Genomic DNA, 21,173 nt, shown 5'->3' with positions numbered 1-21,173 from the left:
ATTTTTTTCTTTGTTTCTTAGGTTTATACCAGATGATATTACTTTTGATGATGAGCCCAAGGATGTAGCCTCAGAAGTGGATTTAACAGCATATAAGCCAAGATATTTCACATCTGCTGCAATGGGAACATCAACGGTATTTCTCAACTTTAGAAAATATATAGCTGGACTCAATTTTTTTAAGAAAAGAGTTATTTACTTACAGCATCTTTAGAAATGGAAAGGATTCAAAATTTTAAAGCATAAGTACAAATAGAAATCAAACACAGGTGTATTTGCATTTTTATCTCCCACATGTGTTGGAACCTATTTTCAAATTTTTGTTATGCCTTTAAGCCTGAGTCAATTACCTGCAAATGTTCTTTTTTCTCTTCTATCTTTCCCATAGAGTGTTACTTAACTAGATTCTTTAATAAGTAATATGTTAGTTATTAATATCCTAGGGAATAGGGGTAAGGAGGTAACAGATTACTTCAAATCACAGTTAAAACCAGTGGAAATTTAAAATAGAAACACATTTTTTCTGCAGATATGATCCAAAATTCTAAAAACAATTGAAGTAGAATAATTCAGGACTACTAGATGTCACATTAATGCTTAATAATGAACAGCCAAAAGATTTTTATTGAATTAGTTTGTTACTTAGCTGCCTAGTTTCTCTGCTCTTCTACTCCATATACCTTCTATCCACAGCTGGACTCTGCAGCAGCCATACAGGCTTCTCATTGCCTTTTTTGTAACAAGCCACTGTGCTCTTCTGAGGATAGGCTGGTGTCAGAAAGAGAGCTGCTGTATCTGTCACCTGCAGCCTGTGGGTACTGTGTGGCCTTAATTAGTTACTGAGTACAGGGAAACCCCACCAGTATGCAATAAGTGAAGTCTAAAAGATTCAGTCACATAAAATGTAGGATCATGTTATTTTCAAGACTGAAAAATGGGCAAGCCTATCCAGCCAGCCAGTCTGGAGTTCCTATGGTCTGGCTGTATCATCCACATCTGTTCCAGTTCCATCAGTGGTTTTGTGGTTATCAGCTCAGTCTTAATTATCGGAATAAGAGTAATTCTGAATGGTGACTAGCTGGAATTTCTCTGACAATGGCAACTGTTTTAAGGATTGGATCTCTTGGTGCCCATTTTGTTGTCCTGAACTGGAAAGATTAGCCTGAGGGGGAAAAACAGCAAGGATGTGGGACCTGCCCTGTGATGAAGATTAAACCTCTAACTGGACTCTGAGAATGGGGGCTACATAGAAGACAGGAGCCAATCACAAGACCGATGATGTTATAGATGAATTCCTGTGTTGTGGGGGTTTACTGTACTTCCAACAAATAGATGCCTTTTTCATCAGTGGCTCTTAATCTCTTTTGGAAAATGGACCACACTGAGGTTGTGTTGAAAGCTTTATCAGCAAATTTCAGACAGTTTGTAGACCTCCTGAAATGCCTAGAACTCCAGGTGAAAAACATGTCTTGACTCATTCATAATAATGTTACTTTTTTCACTAGTGCATTTTCTTGTTTCTTTTCACCACAATCAGTCCATACACTGATGAATTTTTACTCCAAATAATAGAGTACCTTGCATATAGTAAAGAGTTAGGAGGATGAAGGCACAGGTTAATTGAAATGGTTCCCTTTCCACAGGTAGAAAACTTTTCATTAAGCATGTTATTTATTATTTGTTTTAGCACGTCTTAACTTTTTTAGTTTACTGTTAAACATACAAATTAACGATAAATATTCTTTAACAAGTTTGGGTTGCTGACATTTCCATTTTTATTTTATTTGTTGTTTTTTTTCTTATTCATTGGTGAAAGGTGGAGATCACTTGGGATGAGACAGATCATGAAAGAATTACAACACTCAACAGGAAGTTTAAAAAGGAAGAGCTTTTGGACATGGATTTTCAAGCCTACTTAGCTTCCTCTAGTGAAGACGAAGAAGAGATAGAAGAGGAGCTACAAGGTACTGTTCATCTTTTGGTGTTCTACATTTGTAAGCATTTGGATACCTAAACTAGACTTACTAATGGAAATAAGTTTGACAGTAGCTTAAAAGGGAATATCAAACTAATCTTCAAACTGTCTGTTAAGTAAGCTCACATACACAGTATTATATACACCTTTAGATAGTAATTGAAATTTTTTGTTTAAAGGTATTTTCTTAGCCTGAATTTCTTTAACCAAAAACTCTTTGAAACCCTGACCTCACAAAAAAGTCTGGCCTTTTAGACTAGTCATGATTGTTGTAGTAATGCAATCACTTAAACTAGTAAAATGCTTTATTACCCCCCCTTTTTAAACTAAGAACTTCTTTTGGATTATTTTTTACATTCCATTTTTCTGCTCAATTAGTTTACAAAGTAGACTCTTTCTGTCCATTTAGTGATTATCCTAGAAATCATGACTTGTGTCCTTATTAAAGTTTAATGCTAATTAATATTTTTATCCTCCTAGAGAATACAAGGAATCTTAAAACAACTTTCATGCTATTCTGTATATTGTAATTCTTAAGTCCCATAGGACATTAATATTACTCTTTTGTTTAAATTTACCCACATTTTCCATACTACTTTTGCTCCTTATTCTTTTCTAAATCTCATACTTCTGTCTGGGATCATTTTCCTTCTGCCCTAAGTATATCTTTGATAATTTCCAGTAGTATCTACTGGTGTCAAGCTCTTGAATTTTAGTTTACTCTAAAAATTTCCTTTTTTGCCTTATTTGTGAAGATATCTTCACTGGTAAAAAAATTCTAGGTGGACAGTCCTCCTGTCTCCACATTGAGGATAATATCCTGCTGGCTTCTGGCTTCATTGTTGTTTTTAAGAAGTCAGCCGTCGGTCTACTTTTTTCAGTCTTTTGAAGGTTGCCTGGATTTTATTCATTGACTGCTTTTAAAGTTTTCTCTTCCTTTTTGTTTTTCTGCAGTTTTAATATGAACTAAGAATAGATTTTTTTAATTTATTGTGCTTGGGGTTGGTTGGGTTTCTTGCATTTGTGGCGTGGTATCTTTCAATCAGTTTTGGAATATTCTCAGCCATTATCTGTTCAGGTGTTTCTTCTCCCCTCTCCTCTGGGACTCCAATTAAATATATGTTAGATCGTTTCACTGTAACTTCCATGTTGTTTCTCTCCTGTATTTTTTATCTATTGTATTTCTATGTTGCTTTCTGAATATTTTTTCTTAGCTATCTTCCAGTCCACTAATTCTCTTTTCAGCAGTGTTGAATCTGCTGATGGACTGTTCATTGAGTTAATTTTGATTATTATATTTTTTTACTTGTAAAAGTCCAGTTTGACTATTTTTCAGGTCAGCAATATCAACTTTTTAACGTTTTTTACTCATTGCAGTTATTTTCAGTGCCTTCTTTTATTTCTGTAAACAGAGGAAACATGTTTTTGTAGTGTATGTCTGATAATTTCAGTATTTATTTCAAATCTTTTGGAGTTGATTTCTGTTACTTTACAAGATACTTCTCCTGTTCACTTGTATGCCTGGTTAACTTTTTGTGCCGGTTTGATATTTGAGGTGAGAGTGTCTCATCAGAGAGGACTTTCATTTACTCTGGTCATTCTGGAACCACATCACTCCAAATTTTAAGACTTGAGGTTCCCTGGACCTAGTGGGCAATGCAGGTCTGTGTGAGAGCTAGTTTACTTCTGGTTGATCCTTGCCCTGGAGTATATCCTTTTGGGTCCCTACTGTGGGACCCAAATGTGGGGGTACTAGCTGGTTCTTTAACTTTTGTCTTCTTAGCCTGTCAGGCTGCCAGAACTATAGGTTAGTCTCACAGCTGTTTCTTTGGTAGATCAGTACATGCACTCAGGGCAAATAGGTCTTGAACACTGGGGTCATCTCTCTGATCACCATCTTCTTGATTTTGACTTGGTAATTCTTCACTAATTTGTCAGTTCTTTGAAGTTTTCTTTTTTCTTTTTTAAATCCCTCTGAATCTTTTAAAAAGATTTTTTTAAACACTTCATCCAGCTTGATGTCCTCAGTAAAATGGTTGGTCTGAAGTGTACCTAGCTTCCCATTAATGGAAGCAGAAGTTCTCAGATTGTCTATATCTTTATCTAAAAATTTTTTTGACGATTAAAATGATCGATGGTGTATTTTTAAATTATATATGTTGTTTGCTTAAAATAGCTCATTTTTTTAAAATAGGGCCAAAAAACCCCTTTTCCCTTATATTGGATCTGGCTCTGTTTGGAAATTTGGTTGCTTGATTGTAATTTCTTATTAGTTTTTGGTTGATACTCTCTCCCAGATATCTTCACACTTTCATTTTTGTTTATTAGATGAATTCTCAACCATGCACAATTATGAGTAAGATAGAATTATGTGCTGACAGCAAATGAACCATAAAAGTTAAACATAAGGTATTTTAAATTAGCAGGAGTGAATATTCTTACTTTTATTTATAGCCTGACATTTTTCATACCTGTCCTTTTGGGTTTTCTTTTGCATATATATTGTTTTTATAATTTACAATTTTGTAAATGTGAAATTAAATAAATCCTAAAATGCTTCTTTAGTATTATCATAGGACCATTAAACCTTAACTTTCTTAAGATCCTATGATTTTAGGCTATTGAAGATATTGCTTCACTGATCTAAGTTTTTCATAAAGTATTACTCTTGAACTCTGTTTACGCATTGAATGGAGAATCATGTTTAATCATTCCAGTTTCTTTGTTCAGAAATCTCATATTAATAAAACCACATAATTTCTTAGGTATCTAATAATCTTTGAAAAAGTATATGATTTGCAGTGGTAGTTATATGGACACAAAAGCCTTCATATTTAAGGCCTTGATGGCTGTTGCTTGTTAATTTCTTTGGCATTCCAAACAGTTGAGTGACCATGTTATTTTTAGTGTATACAGAACAGCTGAGTCTTTCTCAAATAGCCTTTACATTTTTTACCCCCATAGATACACTAATTTATCTACATTTTCTTTTATTTATATACTATATGGTCATTTAACACTTTTCTGAAAATTCTGGATAGTTTTTCTTTAGTAGCAGCTCTAAGATAAAGGAAAAAATACCATTCCGTGTATTCTTAAGAGGATTGAATACAAGTTTTTCAAATAGGTTTTCTTTGTTTGCTTTGGGAGAACTTAACTAGATTTTGAAATGACATTATTGAATACATTAGGGCAGTAAATATTATGGGAAGATAACCATTAATTTGTCAATATATTCTTGTTAAGGTCTTGGGCTTTGCTGATTCAATTCCTGACTTCACCACATAGTGAAGTTACTTAGGTTAGGTTTTCTTAGCCCTCAAGCCTTTTCTTTCCAAAGGTATGAAATGAGGATCATAATAGTACCTGCTCATAGTTGGAAAAATTGAGATAATGTATGTAAAGTCTTAGCATACTACCTCATGTCATATGTCTTTACTTCTAAAACTTTAAGGATTAATGGCTTTTTGTTTGAAATATACTAATTAACTTTTTTAAAGCATGCATTTTTATTTTTCTTCAGTATTTTAATTGATTGCAAAGTCATTTTAATCTATAGTTTAGTACCTCTGATAGATACATTTAGTATATTTGAATGCCTTAGAGTTACTATATGTTCCTGTTGTAGTTTATAAGAGATTATACCAGGGTTTCTTACATTTACAGTTAATTTTTTTCTCCTTTTATATTATTAAGACTTTCACAAAGTTTTGTCCTTGAATTGGGAAAAAACAGACTTCCATGAGTTAACCCACATTTTAGAGATTCAGAAAGTAAAATTTTAGTACTGGAAAAAAATCAATTTAAAGTAGGCCATCAGAGACTTACCACTAAAATTTCAACCTGGAAGGAGCTTGCTTCTAATTATATTTTCAGAAGTAAGCATTTAATAGAAAGAAATACATTGCCATTTTGTTAATGTGTTCCTGATGTTTTATCCATTGAATTACGGGATACATGACAGAATTCCATCCAACATTATTATTGTGGCACAAAGCACAAACAGGAAAAAAATGAATTTCAGCTGTTTGAGTGAAAATGTAAAAGTGTGATAGGATGGAAAGAATGTCGTGGACTATTTTTTATTCATTTAGAGAAAAAAACTATAAAAACATTTACTTAACCAATTTCTTTCACATCACCTTTTTGAAAATGTAAGGACAGTCTGTTAACGTTGATGTTTCACAGCTGAATGCTTAATAATGTCAGACATATTTAGTGACCAGTTAGCCGTAGCTCATAGAAGGGAGGGTCTTCTGTATGCTACTTCTAAATTTTCCTATACTGGGGACATTTAGTCAATTCAGTAAGTATGTTTTGCATTAAAACCCAGGTTCTTAATTTATGTTTTTGACTTGGAGAATTACAGTGGAAATATAGAGCAAACAAACTTTTCACGTATTAGTTTTCTTTCGTATTTTTTGCCCATGAATTTTATACTGTTCCGTTGTATTATAATTATTTTTATGAAATTAGGAAATGTAAACGTGAATATTTTCCACATGAGGCAATTAATTGCACAAACTTCTAATTTATTCATTTTTATTCTTAATGTATTAATGAGATCCTGAGAGTAAGCATGCTTGCTCACTATCAAATGGAAAGGACTCATTATTCTTTGTTTTGGATTACAGGCAACTTCCTTTATCTGTATCATCAGCATGAATGGCTAAATCCATTTATCAGATGCATCTCAACACTATTCAGGCTCCTTTTATTGACCATACATTTTAAAGCCACACTGTTGGATGGTGGGAGACATAAAGAGGAAAAAAGTGCCATCCCTGCTATCTTGCTTGCAGGGCGGAAAAGTCTAAGGATGTTACATGACTACAGGATTATTTTGAAATATGAATTTTAATAAAAAGAGATTCCCAAGTGTAATATTGTGACCATGCTAACTTATATTGCAACTGATTTTTATCATAAACAAGACCTAAGTCATTTAACTCATTTTGTATTAAGAAATATAAGTCTGATTTTGATATTCTATTGTTATAGTGTATCTGACATTGTTTAGAAGGGTGCTGCAGTGACTGAGATTAAACACTGAAGTTAGAAGTAAATTATTTCTGTGTATTAAATGAAATTGATTTTTTTGTTAGGTGATGATGGAGTCAGTGTAGAAGAAGGTGAGAAAACAAAAAGAAGCCAGAAGGATGATGAAGAACAAATTGCTAAATATAGGCAGCTCTTGCAAGTTATTCAAGAAAAAGAAAAGAAAGGCAAAGAAAATGATATGGAAATGGAAATTAAGTGGGTTCCAGGTAAGAATTAGATACTAACTAAATGTTCACTTGTTTTCCTTCGTTTGGGGATGTTGGATATAAAAGAAACGAAGATCAACTCTTTGGAAACATAAACTTTAAAAAAATCACATTTTCAAGGAGTGTTTTGGTGAGGAAGATAACATGATATCTGCATGCATGATTTAATTCACTTTAGCACCAGCGTTTTCTACTCCTGTGGCTTATTCTTTGTCTCTTTAGTTTACTAACTACAAATTATCCATTTATAAAAGTAGACCTTTCCTAGGTTTGATTCCAGTATTCCCAGGTTATAGAAATTTGAATCCAGGCACCATGTATTCTAAAGTCATTAAACTTTTTTTCAAAATATGTTATTAATAAGTGGACTTTTCTCCAGTAACTGCTACTAGACTTTAATTAGTGAGGTTTCACTAACACAAAATATGTAATACATAGTTTTCCATCTCAGTTGTGCAATGTTTGAGTATTTTTGAACAAAGAAGTATAGCATCGTAAGTGGTTTTTATAACTGCCTTGAAGAGTTCAATAACCCAATACTAGTACAATAACATTAAAACCATGTCAAAGCTAAACAAAGAAAAAGCTAGGATAAAGGAGGGTTGTTTTCTAGCATATGCATTTTTTCTTAACCATCCTGGGCAAATCAGCATGTACCTTTGCAAATAATGTGGGGTTTTTTTTGCAAATTACTGCTTTTTACATATATGTATATCTTTTAAAGGTAGGTATAATTTTTGACAAGGATTCAATTCTTTTAGCCTCAATTCGTCTCTAGATGAAAAAATGCTACTTATAGCACCATTGCATTAACTGTTCTATATTCAGTTACTTCTGTTTCTTACACTAGTATGTTTTTGCACTGAGAGTAAAATATCTGTTAGGTTGTTTTTATTTGAGGGGGTGGAAACTAGGATATTTTGATATTTGAGGATTGATTGACTCTTGCAGTAAATTTATTAGGATATACACATATCTTCTGCCTATTTCTATAGGAACATGGTGCTATGTTATAACCCATTTGTTTTAAATGTTTGGCTTTTGCAGGAAGTGGTGGTAAGAAAAAATGAAGTTTAGTAGTGTTATCCTATGAACAGTGGTTGAGAGAACTCAATTAATTTAGCTTGGAGAGGAAAAGTCTAAAAAGTGACTTAATAGTAATTTTCAAGTACTTGGAGGCTGAGTATGTAAACAGAGACTTAATCTCACATACTACCTCAGAAGTCAGTGCTTTTACCAGTGGATAAAAGTTGAAGGAAAGTAGATTTCAGTGTAAGGTAAAGAGGAATTCTCTATATCATTAGGATTGTTCATCAGAAGAGCACAGAGGCTGCTTTAAGGAGTTGAGTGTCCTTTGTCAGTAAGTCTCACAATAAGGCAATACAACCATACCACTCAGAGATGTGTGAAGAAATTTTTTTATATGAGGTCCTTGGATTTATGATTCCAAGAAATGTTGAATTTTGTCTTTTAGTCAAGTATGTTGTAATTGTAGCTTAATTCTAATCTTAGAATGAGCTTATTGAATGAAGATATTTTAAATGAACATATTTTAAATTGAGGTATTCAGGTGACTATTTGAGAAAGAAGATTTAAAATAAAGTTGATTGCAGAGTTTTATATTAAATATTTTAGAGCTATATTGAGTGGGCCAGATCTAACCTTTGTCTTTATTAGTACAGTTATGCAGTGCAAATACCAAAAAGTGATACATAGGAAGATTTAAGCAGTACAGTTTTCCTAGGATAAACCTCACTTAGTCATGGTTCATTGTACTTTTTTTATATTCCTGGACTCAGTTTAGTAATGTTTCATAAAAGATTTTTGAACCTGTGTTAATGAGGAATATTTGTCTATAGTTTTCGTTTCTTGAAATGTCCTTAATTAGCTTTTGGTATCAGGGTAATGCTGATCTCATGTGATGAATTAGTAACTGTTCCCTTTTATATTTAGCAGTACATTTTTATCTTGACTTTGCTATTTGTGGATGTGATATTAATGTCATATAAAATATTTTGAAAATGTAAAATGAAAAATTAGCATCTGTAATTCCATTACCCTTATTCAGCCACTGAGTGATTAGGTAGATTGTGGTTTAATTTATCATTTTTCTATTGTTGAATATTTAGTCATGTTTCTGATCTTTCATTACAATAGGCCCATGGCATTGAAAAGAAATTTGATCTAAGGCTGTTACCATTCCCAAACCCACAAATATCAGTACTTCCTTAGATCTCTTCACTTTTATCACCAGCCAAGTAATAGGCTTGCTATTTTAGGGCCTTTTACTTATAAAAACAATTTTTTAACAAAGATGCTTATTCCCACCCACCCACCCCATTTTAGAAACGTCTGTGCATGTGAGAACTTGTAGAGACCACAAGGAGAAGCTAATGCTGGCAGTCAGGCTCACTCATCAGTTAGTAACATGACTTCCTCACTCACATAGCCGCTTTACATATGCTATGGATCAACCTGTGGTTCTCTCACAAGCTGTTAAAACTACCAGTGTCCAAGCCTCAAATTTAAAATCTCAGATGCCAAACATCTAGAATGTTATAAATAATCTATAGCTTTTTCCATATTTTAAATTATTTTCGTAGGCTAGCTTCCCAGAAATGGAATTACTAGGAAAGGACACGGACACTTTTTGTGTCTTGAGATTACTGCCAAATTGCTTTCCAAAAGGGTTGTACCGGTTTTTAATGCCTTCAGCAATGATGAAAGTGCCAGTTTCATGGAATTATCATCAACATTCGCTATGTAATTTTTACTCTTAGATGAATGAAGGAAAGTTGATATTTTGCTATATAATGCATTTTTTAAAGTCTTTAACCATAGTATTTTTGAAGGCCCCGTATGGGGTATTATTACCCTGTGAATCTTTGGTATGGACGTGCACACAAGTGCGTGCATACGTTTTCTTTGTGTATGCAAATGTAAAGGGTCTTTTACATACTAGACATGTTAAGTGAGAAAAATGAACTACTCTTTCAGGATCTCAGTTTACTTATTTGGAAAGTGGGACTAATAATACCTTTCTTGCTTAATTTGAGATATTATAGAGTACTTTGTAAGCTACACAGTACTATTCATGTCATACGTGTATTTTGTTGAATTTGTCTTAAGAAATGTATGTTCCCAGTAACAATTACCCTGAACCGCAGGACTTTTTTGATGTTATACTTCAGAAAACCACAGAGGGTCAGTATGAGATTATAGTATATCATGCATCAGTTTTTCTGTGGCTTGAATTTCCAAAATATTAAACTGCAGAAAAATAAGTACTCTTAATAATCACTAACAGTTGCTGCACTTGGCGTGGCTTGAAAGAAATTTTAGTTTAGACTGTTTAAACTTCCTATCTTTTCACGTTGGATTATACAGTGTAGTAACATTAGGAGTTTAATTCTTCGAGGGTAAGTGTTAAGGGAGGCAGATAACAGGTACATGGGTGTAACAACTGGAGTGAACTACTCTTTCTCTTGATGTTTTAGTTTCTCATGGAGGTGTGATAATACAGCGTTATTAATTGAGATTATAAATGATTAAAAATGTTGAATTTTAAGATTTTTAAGGAACGTTGTAATTCATTGTTTTGATGTGGAGTAACATTGCCCATCTCAATGTGTTGCTAATAAGGTATCCTGCCTGACTCATTTTGATGAGTAGAGAAAGTAACACATGTAATTAGCATATTGAGACTTTATCGATGAATGTGCTTCATTAGGGAATTTGTAATATACATATAAATAAAGCATAATGAGTTTTATCTCATATATTAAATAACCTCCCCTAATAATTTATGTGATAATAATTTTTTGTTGTAGATACTGCAAGCCGTGTATTTTAATCTTTGAAATTTCATCCAGCATATGAACAGATAATGACATGTTTCTTTGTCTATAATCTTAAAGGAAATTAGATATGATAAAAGTCCTCTTTTTCTTAGTTATCTCCTGATTAATAGACACAGGTGAAAAGGATGTCTGGTCTTTTTTCTACTCATCATCCTGCAGTGCCTGAACTTTCCTTCAAATATTGAGCATATGCCAAGAACCATTCTAGACACCATGTGAGCAAAACATACAAATCCTTGACCTCATAAAGCTTATATTTCTGGTTAAGGGGAGACAGATAAGTCTTTAGTAAGAAAGATATTTGAGCAGAGACTAAAGGAAGTGGAGGTCGGGGGTGAGCCATGCAGAGGAGATTGTGCGAGCAGAGGGGTTAGCAAGTGAGTGGCCTTGAAGCTGTGGCTTATCTAGTGTGTTTGAGGAGCAGCACAGAGAACAGTGTGACCACAGTGAGTGAGTGAAGGAGAGAATAATGGATGATGTCAGAGAGTTAATGGGGCCAGATCATGAGGGTCTTGCAGACCATTTTAAGGGCTTGAACATCTCTGAGTGAGATGAGAAACCATTGGAGTATTTAAGCTGAGGAGCAATAAGATCTGACTTGGTATTTTTCCAGTTTTATTTGACATATCATTGACATATGTTACTGTATACGATTAAGGTGTACAGCATAATAGTTTGACTTACATATATTGTAAAATGATTACTGCCATAAGTTTAGTTAGCATCCATCATCCCATAGATACAATAAAAAGAGGAGCTGACTTATTTTTAACAGGACCAATCTGGCTGCTCTACTTGAGAGTAGATTAAAGTGGCAGGGAGGGACAAAATTGGGGAGATCAGTCAAGAGGCTATTGTAATAATCCTGAGATAATAAAGATTGTGGGTTGGACAGGTTTTCAGGGGAACTTCAGAAATTCTCTTCGTCACATGTAAGGTGCCTGTTATATATTGAAATAGACATGCCAAGGAGATAGTTGGATATCCAGTTTAAAGTTCAGGGAAGAGGTCAAGACCGGAGATATAAATTTGAGAATCTTCATTGTACAGATCTCTGTAAGTAAAGAACACCAATGGAGTGATTGTAGGTAGAAAAGAAAAGAGGTTCAAAAATTGATCACTTGGAGTACTCCAGCATTTAGAGGTTGAGGAGAGTTGAGCAGGGACCATCCAGCTGGGAAGAAGCTACCTGAAGCAAAGGAGGAAATTCAGGGTTGTGGGGTATCCAGGTGCCCAAGTGAAGAATGCATTTCAGTGAGAAGATGGGTCAGTAAAATACAGACTAAGAAAAACCATGGGATTTAGCAATGTAGAGACCATTGAAGAGTTTTGGTAGAATGGGGAGGATGAGCTTAATGGGGTTAGGAGAGAATGAGGAGTGTGGAATTGGAGACAGTTAGGAGAGACAACTCCTTTTTCTAAAATATTTGACGATTAGGAAGTTGCAGGCATCATCACACTTCATCCTTAAAAAAATACTTCGACATGTAACTTCCAAACACAAAGACATTCTTCTACATAAGCATGACACTATTATCACAATAAGGGAATTTAATATCGTTAAAATAGTAGTCAAATTTCTCACTCATTCCAGTAATATTCTTTACAGTGTTTTTTCCTAATCCAGGACTAGTCATTTTTAAAGTGTCTACAGTAGTTGACTTATAGAATACCCACAATATGGATTTGTCTGATTGTTTCCTCACAATTCAGCTGAAAAGTTTTTGGCAAGAATTTTCCATGAATGATGTTGTATACTTCCCATTGCTTCACATCAGGAGGCACATAATGTCAGTTTGTCCCATTTTTTGTGCTGTTAACTTTGCTCACTCAGTTAAGGTGGTGTCCTACTGATTTTTCCATCATAAAGCTCCACTTTTTCTTTTGTAACTGATAGGTAATTTGTGCAGTGTGTGAATATCCTGTTCCCCAACATTTTACTTGGTGATGTTATAGATTTTTATAGATTTATAGATCCTTGCTTGAATCAGTTATTATATTGTTAGTTGCAGAATATTGATTTTCTGTTTCTGTCATTTCTTCTACATTTGGTAGTTAGCATTCTAACTTATGCTAGTAGAACTCCCTCTAGAAACTGGAAGGGAAAGTGAGATCAAGAGAGCATTTTTCTTTAATATGAGAGGGAAATAACAGCATGCTATATTACTTCTGGGAGTGATCCACAGACAGGAAAAAATGATGCAGAGAACTACATTCTAAAGTAGGCAAAAGGAGTTGGAATGTTTTTGCTCGAGTGGAGGAATTGGCCTTTGGTAGATGTGCATGGACATTTCATCCATTGTAACAGGAGAGAAGGGAAGGAATATGGTCACAGAGAGTAATGAGTAGAAATGGTGGTGGGAGCTTGTGGTACACTTCTATTTGCTTATATTTTTCTAGTGAAATGGGAAGTAAAGTCACCAGCTGATAGTAGGGATGAGGTGGGGAGGGGGCGATTGTAATGATGGACCGTAGTATCTATGTTGGGTTAGGAGGGAAATGAGGGTATATTGGGGTGACGGATGGGGGAAAGGTCAGAGGATTGATGGACTGTAGGTCCCTGTGAGACAAAAGAATTGTTAGCCTTGGGGTACTAGAGAGAATAAAATGGAAGGATTGGAGCTAGTGGTTGAGGAGTAGGGTACTTGAAATTAAGATTATGGTGTGTTTGCAGTTTGGGTAATGACAGTTCTAGTTATGGGGGGAGTTTCTGAGATTACAGGGAGTATGGAATAATAGTCAGTGAACTGTGAGGCACAGGATGTTGGAACAGTCATCTGTGTGGACATTGGAATCACCAAGAATTATGACAGGGCTAGAATTGGAGAGAGTGGCAGTGAGCCAAAGCTTAGCTGTTCAAGAAGTGAGGGGTGTGACTATAGTCATTAGATCTCTGCAGTAACGGGGGAGTAGGTGGTGTAGTCTGATAACATGTTACTAAAAGTTGGGGACTTTAGGAGGAAGACCAGCCAGTGGACTGGAGTTGGCAGTGAGTAGCAAGATGGACAGACTGTGGGAGAAAAAAATTCACCACCTAGAAGAGCTGCAGGAGAAACAGTGTCCTCAGAGAAGAACCAGGTTTCAGTGAGACTCAAATTAGCAAGGGAATGAATAAAGAGGATTTTGTTAATAACTATTAATGACTGATTATGATGGACTAAGGTGTAGAAATGTTCTTTTTGGGGAAGGGTGGGAATGGGAATATTCAGCATATTTTTAGGAGAAGGGATGATTTGGAAGTTGTGGACTTCTTGTGATGACAGAATTAAATAGAGATAAAGGATATAATGAGATGAATACTGACCTCTTAAAGCTGTACTAGTGGTGAGACTGTCAGTGTCTGGGCAGATCTTGTCGGAAACACCCAGAGCTGTGGGATTCTTAGTCTTTTGAAGGAGACATGGAAGGCAAAGAAGAAGGAAGGACTCCTTGCTGTCTCACCCTGCAAGAGGAGTCTTTCTTGACTCCCACACTCACGGAGGCGAGAGGTGGGGTCGCAGCTCCTCCTCCCTCTACTTACTCTTTCCTCCACGCTTCACAGCTGTAGTTCTGTTTGATTCTGGTATCTGATCTTTATCCTTTGTACTTCCTTTTTCCCCATCTTTATTCCATCTCCGTTTCTCTATTCAGTGACCCAATGGGAAGCTTAAACACAGAGACATTAATGACCTGTATCTGTGGCTATTGTGTTATTCATTCTTTATTTAGAAATAAAATGTTTTGAATCAGTTGGGCATTCATTTTGCTAGGCAGCCCGGTTTCAAACATTTTAATTTTCAGACATCTCAAAACCTGTTCACTATTTACTTTTGGCTATATCTCTTACTTCCATTTATTGCCAGTGTATCCATTATTTGAAATATAGTCGCAAAACTGTTTTTTGGTCAGAACTTTTAAAATAACCAGATGTTTAAAATTTTGAGTTCAGTGTAGAGGAGAGCATTAAATGGAAAACTAAAATAAGCTAAAAAGAATTTGCAGTTTGCTTCATGTTTTGGTGATGGGGAGGAAACCAGTTTGCAGTGCACTATCATAACTTGTACACAGCTAATACATAGCTTGAATTTTAAAACTTAGGTGTCCATTCCTTCCTTAAATCTTCCAGTTAACAGGTTGACTATAAGGGCCTTGTACGGTAATAAGCTGAAACTTTTACTGTGCCGCCTCCCAAAAAAGAAAAATTAAATAATTTGTGGAATGTGTAATAAAAATGAGAAGCAGCTAGGATTATCTAAAAACAGTGGTAGCTAGCACATTTTCTCCATAGAGTTGCCAGTAAATTTCTCAGAAGTTACTGGATTATTTTAACAATAATTTTCTCTGTTAGTATTAAGATTTAATTTTTTTAAGTTTTCCAAGAAGTTTTTTAAAAAAAAGATCTAAAGCAGAACTGAAGATATTTTTATAATAGTAGTAGTTTCAGAAAGTGCTAAAAATTCCCATACCTTTTGAAGTTTTAGGTTAATTGGTCTGCTGTTTTAGGATCCCAATTAAATACATAAATCAATAAGTGCTTCTGGTTGCCAGCATCTAGGCTGATTCTCTTAATGTGGTCCTTTCCCTCTCTGCCTGTGTGTCATGTCAGTTGTACTGTTTGCATCTGTAGCTACTATTTCCAGACAGTAGTACTTTTTTTGACTTTGCGTTAGATTTACAATCTGCCCAAAATCGGTTCAAGACCAGAGAGTGTGTTTCATGTATTGTTTTCCCGCAGCCCACAGCTATGGTGATTTGTTTGAAGTTGTGAATTCTTTGGTCTTTAAGCAGAGCTTTTGCCTATTCTATTTGAGGTTGTCCCACGTCATCATTCTATATATTGACTGCCTGGCTAGCACACTGTCATTTTTCACACACATGTTCCATGTGTTATTTTGACAGAATTCACTCAGACTACTTTCAGCAGTTTCATTACTGCTGTTCTTTTTTTTCTAAGATTGAAAAGTCATATAACCTTATACTACTTTAATACATTTGGTTTTTTTCCCAATTTTTTTGTGATAAAATATACATAACATAAACTTTACCATCTTAACTATGTTCAAGTGTGTAGTGCAGTGGTATTAAGAACAGTCATACTATTGTGCAGCCATCACAACCATCCATCTCCGTATGCATTTTCATCTTTATAAAACTGAATCTCTAAATCCATTAAACAAGTCTTCATTGCCCCTCCCCCAGCCCCTGGCAACCACCATTCTACTTTCTGTCTCTCTGCTTTTGCCTACTCTAAGTATCTCATATAAATGGAATCATACATACAGTATTTGTCTTTTTGTCACTGACTTATTTCAGTTAGCAGAATGTCCTCAAGGTTCATCTGTGTTGTAGCATCCTTCTTAAGGCTGAGTAATATTCCATGGTATGTATGTGTGTATATATATGTATATATGCCGCATTTTGCTTATCCAATTCATCCATTGATGGACACTTGAGTTGCTTCCATGTTTTAGCTATTACACATTCATTTTTATCCATTATCTTCTACAGGCACATGTAGTTGATTATACTCCCATTTTGCATTCACCTTTTTTGTTTCATTTCTCATACTTATTTTTACATGTTTCTAAATAATCTTTTAATCATAATGCCTGCATCACATTCCATTGTGTATCTAATTTATGTTTTAGGCTCTTTCTAATGTTTTGCTATTATGGAGGACATAATCTTATATTGAATTTTCTTAGTGATAAATTCCTATGGGTAGAACATCTTCATGCCTCTTATCATTTATCTTGAAACAGTTCTGTTAATTCATGGTGCTAACTAAGGAGCTTCTTACTTTTTAATTTATGAAGCCTCCTCAGAAATGCTGATAAAATCAAATCTAGTTTCTACAGTTGGCTCAGGGTTTGAAGCCACATAAAGGAAAAGGCATAAGTACTTTCTATAGATCCTTGGTTTGATATAAAACTTAATCCCACTTTGGGACCATATGCCATGTTCCTGCGCTCTGAAAGATTTGCCAGCCTTTCTCAGTGCCCTTTTGGTTAGACCATTGTAGACAACTGCTCACTGACTATAATGCAATGATAATTTAAAACTTTGAGGTCCAAGGTAAAGCTGGTAAAAATATTGTGGATTGAACTGGTAGCTAAGCAGGTTGAATCTGCAGGTATCGTGTGGGAGGGGCTCTGTATTATTTTCAATACACAGTGACACTGTTTGCCTGATGTAATCTACTAGGGGAAGAGAGTGTACAAGTAGTTTCCCCACTCTCATGATAATCTTCATTGAGGGTGGGGGATAGTTCTCATCAAATGAGCTATCAAGAGATAGCCTTAGCTCAATCTACTCATTCAGTGACATGGAAAACTTTTATCTGTAAAATTATTTGGCATAAACTTGAAAATCTGATCCTATGTATGTCAAAAGATGAGTGCCAATAATTTGACTGGGGCGGGTTCCCTTGGTGTTTGGAATGATACGCGTCAGTGGTAAATTGAAGCATGCATTTTGAAGGCGTAAGAATTGGCTTGCATAAATTAGGGATATCTGTCTGCCTTGGACTTCACCAAGCTTTTCCTAAGCATTGTCACCTTAGATTGTCATAAATCATATTTCATTTTAGGTTTCCATTGCTGCTTCTTTCTGTGGAAACATAGAGAGATTTAAAAATTTTTTTAAGTAATTTATTTGGATTCATAATTTCGAACCAGAAGCAGACTTCTCAGGGTATGGGAACAGTTTGGTCTACGGCCAGGATCACACGTGTGACAATGTCTAAGAAGCCTGTCTTCTGATTAATAAGCTGCTCTGAAGGTCTTAAAAAAAAAAAAGCCAACAGAAGCCTTTGCGTATTTGCTGTTGAACACTGCAGGCTTCTAGGCATACGTGTTGTTAGTTGGTATTCCAAGATTCTGATATCTTTTTGGACCCAAAGAATGCTTGACCCATCATAGATTACTTTCGTAGATTTCTGTCAACAGAGAATCCCTAAGAATAGAAACAGTGCTAGCTTATAAAACAAGCCATGGATATATTGAAGTCCTAATTTTCAGTGTTACTTTCATTCTCTATTAATTCTCATTCTGTAACTTTTCAATGTTGCAGTGGAGGACACTGCCAATGAAATAAACTCTGAGTTAATTACAAATACTAGAAAAGGAGTAAACCTTAAATGGTACTCTACTTCAGAGATCCCCAACTAGCATACCACCTGTGGATTACAGATTTCCCCAGGTATTGATCCCTTTAGCCTTTAGACCAACCAGAGCCCCCAGCTTCGTTTCCTTCTCTGGTAGCCTCCTCCATTTACTCCAGTGTGCTGTGCAAGCATTATTTTTTATATCTGTCATAATAGGAAAAAGGTTGGGAAGACACTGCTTTCCTAATAGTTATTTGGGAAGTCTTTTTAGCAGTAGTCAGAATTACAGTTTACTTATATAAACTCAGCCCAGTATATGTGGAAGAAAATACTTAGATTGCAGCAAGAAAAATATAGCTTAAGAGGTCGTTAAATATTGAAATGCTAGGGAGGTTGAAGTGCTTTTCATTTCTTTTCATTTTTATTAAAGAAAGATTTTTTTTGTTTAATTAATTTAGAAATGACATTTCGGTTGTACTGCAGCCTCAAAATGCCCTTATGTTAATAGCTTCTGTAGTCAGAACCTCTCCCAGGGAGGAAAACAATTAGACACTCCTAAGTTTCAAGCCATCAATTTACAGGTGGATTTTCCAAAAACAGTGTATAGATCGGGACTGTCTTACAATGAAGTTTGGGATAGCATTAGTAGTTTACTGTGATCATGGAAAGAGCATAGAGGGCTTGTGTCAGAAAATCTGAGTTTAGGTACCTACTGTTCTGATGGGGATTAAATGACTAAAGGCAGTGAAACCTAGTTTAGCACACAGTTGTCAAAGACTGAACATTTACTACCCTTTTTTTTTTTAAACAACTTTATTGTGGGAAAGTAGAGCCTAGATACAAAAGTAAACACTATGTATGTATACAGTTTAAAGGAAAAGAATAAAATGAACACCTGTGCACCCAGCTTAAGAAAGAACATTACCAACATATGCGGTCGCCTGTGAGACTCCTCTCTTACACCCTCTTCCTTTCTCTATCGGAATAAACTATGAAACTGCATTCCATATTAATCATCCCCCTTTTCTATACAATAGTTTTACCACCTATGCATGTATCCCTAAACAGCCTATATTTAGTTTTGTTAATTTTGAAGTTTATAAAAGCATCCTCTGTGTATTCTTCTGTCAGTTGCTTTTTGCTGTTAACGTTCTGTTTTTGAGAGTTATTCATAATCCATATGTGAAGACATGGTCCGTTAATTTTCACTGTTACATAGAATTCCATTATAGATATATCATAGTATATTTGTTCTATTGCCGGTTATTGTGGTGTTTTGCTATTATAAACAATGTCTTTGTGAATATTCTTGGACTTGTCACCTAGGTATATATTGAATTCCTTGGATATGTGTAGAATTTCTTGGTTGTACAGCATGCTCACAATTACCTTAACTAGGTCATGCCAAATTGTTTTCCCAGGTGCTTGTACCATTTTACTCTAACCAGTAGTGTGAGTTCCCATAGCTCTTTATCCTCACCATTAATTTATATTGTCAGGTGATTTTTTGCCAATTGAGTATGTAAGTAATGGTATCTCATTATGGTTTCAATTTGTGTATTACTCTCAAATATTTGTTGAGTTCCTGCGCTGTGTGCCAGACTCTTCTCTGATAGCACTGAACAAAACAGACAAAGATCCAGGCCTTTGTGGGGTCTTACATTTTAGTGTGTATACATTGGGGGAGAGGGGATGAAGAGAATTGGTAAACAAATAAATAGGTAAAATTATCAGATGATGATTAAGGGCTATAGAAACAAAAGGATAAAACCTGGATGGGGAACAGGAAGTTCATGGGTGGGAGGGGGTAGCCATTTAAAAAGGACAGTAGGGGAAGACTTCATTGAGAAAATGACATTTGTACAAAGAGCTAATGGGAAAGACATTGCATCCTGTGTGTTATCCTGGGAAAGAACATTTCAGGCAGAGGAAGCAATAAATGCAAAAAGCCCTGAGGGGAAAGCATTTCTGATTTGTTCAGGAATAATGAGGCAGAATGAGCCAGGGAGTGGACAGTAATAGAAGGTGAGGGCAGAGAGGTGCCCAAGTCACAAAGGGTTTTGTAGACCTCTGATGGACTTTAACTTTTACTTGAAATGCAGTGGGAAATGGAAGTGATATGACCTAACTTACGTTTTTAAAGGATCGCTCAGGCATTTGCCTAATTACTAATGAAAAGAATATTTTTTTCCTGCTTTCTTATCTGTGAAATACCTGTTCATGTCTTTTGACCATTTTTTATGTAGTGTTCTTTGTCTGTGTTTTAGTGATTCATAGGAGTTCTTCCTCTGTTTGGAGTTCTTCCTATATTTTGGGCTTGTCTTTTATCAGCCATATATTTTGCACATAGCTTTTCCTAGTTTGTGACTTTCCTTTTTACTCTCTTCAGAGTGTCTTTTGAAGAACAAAAATGGTATAGTCAAGTTTATTAAACTTGTCCTTTTATTCTTATGTACCTCTAGTTCACATAAGTGTATTCATTATAATCTCTGGATTAAGACACTCTTTCATCATTGGTCCAGCATGACCTTCTTTTATTTATTTATTTTTAGTAAAAAGTAAACCCACTATAAAAGCTAGAATTGTGCAACAACTTAAATTTATCCATCTGATCTCTCCTGCTTCCCCATAACTAAGAATAACCATCATCCAGATTTCAGTATTCACTCCTTTGCTTTCCGTTGTGTATATTTTCATCTAATTTATAAGTATTTCTGAAAAGTCTGGATGCACAAAAAGGAATGAAGTACTGATATATGCTATAAAGTGGATGAACCTTGAAAATATTATGCTAAGTGAAAGAAGCCAGTCACAAAATGCCACATATTTTATATGAAATATGCAGAACAGACAATAGAGACAAGAAATAGATTAGTGGTTGGAGGGTGGGGGGGGTGTCAGAGTGTCCTGCAGGGGAGAGAGATAGGGTTTCTTTTTGAGAAGAAGAAAATGTTCTAAAATTGACTGGTGATGGTTGCATATATCTG

The 21,173-nt window shown here is 35.0% G+C and overlaps 1 protein-coding gene across 2 annotated transcripts in view; it reads left to right on the top strand.

Annotated features, from left to right (window-relative positions):
- ESF1 (ESF1 nucleolar pre-rRNA processing protein homolog) overlaps positions 1-21,173 on the top strand; it is a 59,033-nt gene that overhangs the window by 13,925 nt on the left and 23,935 nt on the right. For both annotated transcript variants that reach the window (XM_079899096.1, XM_079899097.1), the window contains exons 7-9: positions 22-136; positions 1,817-1,964; positions 7,081-7,242. In XM_079899096.1, the coding sequence (XP_079755222.1) occupies positions 22-136; positions 1,817-1,964; positions 7,081-7,242 (425 nt within the window). The remainder of the gene's footprint in view (positions 1-21; positions 137-1,816; positions 1,965-7,080; positions 7,243-21,173) is intronic.

This window comes from Stenella coeruleoalba, assembly GCF_951394435.1.
Source record: "Stenella coeruleoalba genome assembly, chromosome: 15".
In the NCBI taxonomy this organism is placed as follows: Eukaryota; Metazoa; Chordata; class Mammalia; order Artiodactyla; family Delphinidae; genus Stenella; species Stenella coeruleoalba.
This window is presented reverse-complemented; position numbering and strand designations above follow the sequence as displayed.